The 4,525-nt window shown below is 44.9% G+C and overlaps 2 protein-coding genes across 2 annotated transcripts; both read left to right on the top strand.

Moving 5' to 3' along the window:
* Positions 1 to 134: 134 nt before the first annotated feature.
* Pmar_PMAR000022 (gag/pol/env polyprotein, putative) lies at positions 135 to 2,469 on the top strand (the record flags this gene model as incomplete). The annotated part of the gene is made up of 1 exon (XM_002772590.1): positions 135 to 2,469. A coding segment is annotated over one exon (2,199 nt), but the record flags the coding sequence as incomplete, so codon positions are not given.
* A 1,678-nt stretch (positions 2,470 to 4,147) lies between these two features.
* Positions 4,148 to 4,302, top strand: Pmar_PMAR000021 (hypothetical protein; the record flags this gene model as incomplete). The annotated part of the gene is made up of 1 exon (XM_002772589.1): positions 4,148 to 4,302. A coding segment is annotated over one exon (155 nt), but the record flags the coding sequence as incomplete, so codon positions are not given.
* Between the last annotated feature and the right edge of the window lie 223 nt (positions 4,303 to 4,525).

Raw genomic sequence — 4,525 nt, 5'->3', positions numbered from 1 at the left:
CATTTAGGCGTGTGGTGGCTCTTTGAAGATAGTTACTTGAAGCTGGTATGTAATCGTGAAGGCTATCTACAAAAGTTGTCTAATCTACATCCGAGTAGCAACAATTTAACTAAGAGGAAATTGTTTGCCATTGCAGGTCTTACATTGGACATGTTCTATTCCCATGCCCTCCTGGCATTCTTTGGTGATGCACTACGTATAATCGGAGGTCGCTCTCCTCTTGATTGGGACAGTACTATTTCCCTGACCGATGCAGAGAATTCTGCTGTCTCGTCATGTTGTGATCTTATAGCCGATCTACTTCAAGGAAGTTGCCATCATGATCCTGTTTATAGTGAGGAACTACAGTTTAATATTACCTCTGATGCGAGTCAGTTTGGCTACGGATGGTCTATTACTGAGAATAACTCTCCTCAATTTGGTTATCAACGAGCGCGGTTATGGAAGAGATCTGAGCTACATTGGCATATAAATCGACGAGAACTATATGCCCTTTGTGACAGTGCTACCTTTATGCTGGATATTGTAGACTCGGTGCTAAAATCCGGCAAGAAGTGTTCTATTTTGTTTAATGTGGACTCTCAGACCACCGCTCGTTGGGTTGCGACAAATAAGAGCTCCTGCCGTACTTTGGAGAAGCACGCAGTTGCTCGACTCATTGGTATATTCAGCGAAATTACTCATCATTGGCGAGATATTGGGGTTACTTACAAGGTCGAGCTCATTCGAGGGCACGATAATATGGTTTCTGATATGCTCTCCAGGCTTGCACAACGATATGATCTGGTATCTGTGATCTATGGTGATGCCTTTGATGAAGGATGGGTGGACGAAAGTTGTTTTGTGCCTACGACGACGTTGCGGACTAATTCGATTGCTCCGACTGATTCTCCTCTGCTTGCTGTTAATGAGGATTTAGTCGATGATTCGGTTAATGACTATACTGAGCTTTATATTAACCTCCTTATTGTGAGAGCTTTTCATGCTTGGAAGGTCAGTACTGGCAAAATGGAGAACTATTCGGAGATGCTATCGGTCTGCAATATGAAGGCAAGGGAATGGCTCAAATCTTACCAACGGTCATCGTTATCTCTCCGCCCGTTATTTAAACAAGTACTTGATGAGCACCATCCTCAGGACCGTTACCTCGGAAGGAAAAGGTGTACTGGTCATTTTTATCAACTATCTGAAGATGGCCTTTTGGTGGAGTTACGATATCCCTTTGGAGATATCCTAGCCGTACCTTTTCGAGTGATTGTTCTTCCGACCGACGACACTAGTTTACTGGAGCAGCTTGTATTACGATTTCACTTGAAAGGTGGTCATACTGATTCTCGTCATACAAGATGGCGTATCTCGCGAAGCTTTCGGTGGGCTGGTATGCGTAAGGATATTCAACGTGTTTGTCGATCTTGTGTTCGGTGCCAGTATATTGCGGCTAGTCGACGTTCGAAGACTATTTCAAGAAGACTTGATACTTCCGTACGTGAACCTTGGTCCATCTTATCTACTGATATTCTTGGACCTGTGCGTAAGGACGCTCATGGATTTCAATATGTGCTAGTAACGATATGTCATATGAGTCGTTTCGTGGTATTGGCTCCCCTTAAACGTGCCGACGCTAAGGAGGTTATTGCCGCACTGCGAATCATTTGGAATTGGTGGGGTGTGCCCTCCCAGATTCGATCTGATAATGGCCCGTGTTACAAGTCTCTTTTGTACAAGCGTGCTATGGAAGCTGATGGTATAAGAGTGATGTATATAAGTAGATACTCACCTTGGAGTAATGGTCTTTGTGAACGAGTGATGCCTTCTGTGAAGAATTACCTGAAGGGTCTTAGTAAGAAGGAATATCGAGATTGGTCATCCTCTTTGTCCACTATTGTTCGACGTCTCAATACGAAGCCTTTACGAGATGGGAGTGACCAAAGTCCTTACTCTATTATATTTGGTCATCATTATCATGAAGAAGAGGAACGACGCTTCTCCTATGATGATGGTCATATTTCATTACCGAATGTTGATGACGAAGTGATTACTACCGAGGAGGTTAAGTCTTTACAGTCACAACGAGCACTTATCCTTCAAGAAGTTCTCCATAATCGTGAAGATCGTGAACCAAATCATGGTCCAGATCAGGTTATTTCAAGAGCCGTACCGTCTATTGGAAGTAAAGTCATCAGAGTCGGCTCGATGGCTAAAGGAGATCAACGTGTCTATACCGTTACTAGTGTTGGAAAGGACGGTGTGACCGTTAATATTGTTAGTCCTGATGGTGTAACTACTCGAGAGCATGGTTCGAATCTTCGCCGCTTCTGGGGGGCGAACTGTTAGGTTCAGTAGCTAGATTCTCCCATTTTTCTCTCTATTTGTCTCCATTTGTGTTAGCAAGACCATCTCTGTGTGACCGTATCCTACTAAGCCTTTTTTAGCTTAGTTTTGCTAGGTCATTCTATTTGATATAAGTAAGATAAATAAGTTGTATTCCTCTTTGATATGTCCTCTAAGTTCGTTGCGTTCACGTTTAGTGAAGATTCCCAACAATTGGGACATTGAGGATTGAGAGTCCTCAGCAGAGAGTCCGATTCTCCACTGGGGAGTTTTGCAATTTGCACTGTGCAAGCCGAGATAGAATCTGTTTAATCGATGTCGTTGAGCGTGTAAGAGGAAGGCTTCCTCAGGAAGCTGTTGGGCCACCCCGCCGGGGTGATTATGGTATCTCAAGGTAAGTGTGTGAGAGAAATAGTAGATTAACATTGTTGTGCAACTCGACACTTGTAGCCGATGTGATGTGAAAGAAAGAATACTTATTGAGCGGTTGGCCTGGTTTTAGCTACGGAAAAATCGATCAATTCACGTGAGCAGGCCACCTTGCACACAGCCTTGTGCGTCACCTTCACGCACCAATCACAGCAACCTGACGATGTGGTCATCTTTCCCAGATGACTCAGCGAAAGAAAATTGATTTGCGACAGAAATAGCTGATAATAATATCAGATAACCATGCCATCTATGAATGTAAAAAGACGTGCATAGAGAGCATGAAGAGACATTGTCTCCGAGACAGTGATGTACACGGTACTCGTGACACAATGCAGCGAGGCTAGCAAAATGGGAAATCTGAGGCCCGAACACTTAGGGTCGCAGATCACATGTACCTTCACGGTAGGGGAAGCGGCTTCCCGGAAGCCTTGAGCGAGAAGAAACTTGCCTGGCATCAGAAAGCGCAATATTGAATATTCCCCGATCCTGTGTTGTAGGAGTCGATGATGAGGGCTCCTGATTTTCCCTGACTGTCTATTCGTAGAGAAGTAGTTGTGCGCCACGCATTGTGCATCACTTTGTTCCAGTTAGGAACGTGAGCATGCGTGCATGGCAGTCGTTGTAGTCAAGTGAGCTAAACTATTGGTCTTATCATTTCATTTCTCTAGTCTAGACTTAGTGATATTCGAGGTAGTTCGAGTTTGATCCATCGGCTACCCTTGCGTTCCCAATATGGCCGGCAACGGATCCGATTCCTCCAATACTGTTGGTCTGAGAAAGACAACAAGATAAGTGAATTCGGGCGGGATCTGCTCTGTTCCTTACGGGAACAAGAAAGTAGACCGTCCCGGAGGGCACGCGAGACAAATACCAAAGTAACTCTAGCTCAAGGGTGAGCTAGGGAAAGTCCATGGCAAATACTCAAGTAGTCCGACTCGGACTGTCCGAGCGAACACCATGCGCAACGTAGTGGCGTAAACAATAGTGGCCTAGTCAGACCCAGAGAGGGATTGTGCGGGTGCTCCAGGAGCACAATACACACACGTGAAACGACAAGCCAGGTCGCGTGTGGAGTCCACATCACATTCAGGAATTGCACAGATGTGGGCTGCAATTGCAATTTGTACAAGTCCTACGCTACAGTACAGTTAGAACTAATAGTATTATCCGTGAACCTGAATTTATGTCTTGTAGCTTATTTCCAACCTGCGATGGACATATTCCATTATCTACTTTTCCCTCTCTCCCTATTATCAAGTATCGTGGGATCTCTCATAAGGGTTCCTGCATTATATGAGAAGGTCACGAAAGATGCCGATGTGTATGTCCTAGTTGGAAAAGTAACACTCGGTAGCCAAGATGTCTATGGCATGATTGACACCAGTTCTTCCACGACGTTCTTCCTCTGGAAGCATTGGTACGAGAAGGGTCATCCAGGGAAGTGCAAGGACATCATCTTCGGTTGTTATGAATGCAGCCCTGAAGTTTGCAGTGAGGGAAAACTTTATACACTACGTTTCGGACATGGAGCCGAAGTAAGGATCTTCGAGGAATCTGCAACGGCCTATTTCGGCCAAGCTGCCAGTGCCACTATTACATTCGGTCTGGTTGCTGAATACACGTATGGTCCCAATGTACCAGTCCCTCATGCTGGTTTCGGATTGTTACCGAAACAGGATCCAAAATCACCATATGTACCGATAATAGAACAACTCCTCTCACAGAAGCTTATCGAGAGTGATATCTTCTCGATCTACCTCAG

Source organism: Perkinsus marinus, assembly GCF_000006405.1.
Source record: "Perkinsus marinus ATCC 50983 genomic scaffold scf_1104296960694, whole genome shotgun sequence".
Classification (NCBI taxonomy): Eukaryota; Perkinsozoa; order Perkinsida; family Perkinsidae; genus Perkinsus; species Perkinsus marinus.
Note: the sequence above shows the minus strand (reverse complement) of the source record. Positions and strands in the feature narration are given on the sequence as shown.